A 1,395-nucleotide genomic window follows, 5' to 3' on the forward strand; every position below is an offset into this window, starting at 1 on the left:
CGCCTTTGCAGCCAGTTGAGGAGACCCACTCGCACCCTGAAGGCCTGCCTCTATCAGATGAGACCAACACTCAGGATATTTTGGGTTTTCCAGTCAGACAATGAGAAGAATGGTCCTTGGCATCTCTTGTGGCCCCTCAGTGAAAAAGTTGGGTGTTAGTTTCATCATTCTCTGATGTTGAGGGCACTCTTAAACCTTTCTCCTCAAAAAACCTTCACTGCCAATAGAATAGCACCGTAAGCCTCCAGCAAAAGTCTTGTATTCCGCAGGTCACCCCGGGGGCTGTAGGTAAGAAAGACGTGGCGCCACAGGCCAGGAGTAAGAAGCAGCGCACCTGCGCCAGGTGAGGTCCGCTGGCTCGGAAGAGGGAGGAGCCAGTCGCCGCCGCAAGCAGGTGAGTCGACCCCTGGCTCCCACGAGCCAATGTCAGGGAAGCTGCAGGTTCCAATGCGGCTACAGTAAGAGGACCCTTGCTGACGGCAGCCCCGGCAGCTCTGAGTCCCGCGCGGCGCCGCGGTAGCAAGAGAACATTCGAGGCAGCGGCAGCGTTGGCGGCCCGGGGTCCGTTCGGTATTTGAATAGCACAAAGGAACCGCCTTGGTCTGATTGGGCAACCAGGTGGCCCTGGGGCGGGCACCACTTGTCATTCGGGAAGCTATGAGCATTTCTAATGGTCTATCCAATGTGGGGCGGGGCCCAAGCACTCGGCTAAATAGCTGGGGCCGGGGCCGGCCGAAGCTCATTGCTTTGGCGCCGTCTGGGGAGCAGGAGCTTATGGGTGGTGCGCGGCGCATAGTGGCGGCGCCTCTGGGAGCGCAGCCGACCCGCTGACCCGGGCTCTGATCCTCTTGTCCAGCGAGTCCCAGCAACCGACTGGAGAAGGTAAAACAAGCAGCAGTATTAGCTTCAGCAGCGGCGGCGGCTGCTCTGCCGCCGCCGTCTCCGCGGGAGCATGGAGTGCGCCCTGGACGCCCAGAGCCTGATCAGCATCTCCCTGCGCAAGATCCACAGCTCCCGGACCCAGCGCGGTGGCATCAAGCTGCACAAGAACCTCCTGGTGTCCTACGTGCTCCGCAACGCGCGCCAGCTCTACCTGAGCGAACGCTACGCCGAGCTCTACCGGCGCCAGCAGCAGCAGCAGCAACAGCAGCAACCGCCCCACCACCAGCACCAGCACCTCGCGTACGCGGCGCCAAGCATGCCGGCCAGCGCGGCCGACTTCGGCCCGCTCCAACTTGGCGGTGGTGGGGATGCGGAGGTGCGCGAGCCTGCTGCCCGACACCAGCTGCACCAGCTTCACCAGCTGCACCTTCAGCAGCAGCTGCACCAACACCAGCACCCGGCGCCCAGGGTCTGTGCAGCCGCGGCGGCGGCCGGGTCGCCCGCGGGCGGCGC

The 1,395-nt window shown here is 63.2% G+C and overlaps 1 protein-coding gene across 1 annotated transcript in view; it reads left to right on the plus strand.

The window, feature by feature from the left end:
• Positions 1 to 952: 952 nt before the first annotated feature.
• Positions 953 to 1,395, plus strand: part of IER5L (immediate early response 5-like) — a 1,212-nt gene continuing 769 nt past the window's right edge. The window contains exon 1 of the mRNA XM_006892604.1: positions 953 to 1,393. Coding sequence (XP_006892666.1) covers positions 953 to 1,393 — 441 coding nt within the window. The remainder of the gene's footprint in view (positions 1,394 to 1,395) is intronic.

The sequence above is a fragment of the Elephantulus edwardii genome, unplaced genomic scaffold (assembly GCF_000299155.1).
Source record: "Elephantulus edwardii isolate Elephantulus edwardi_28Jun2011 unplaced genomic scaffold, EleEdw1.0 scaffold00116, whole genome shotgun sequence".
NCBI lineage: Eukaryota > Metazoa > Chordata > Mammalia > Macroscelidea > Macroscelididae > Elephantulus > Elephantulus edwardii.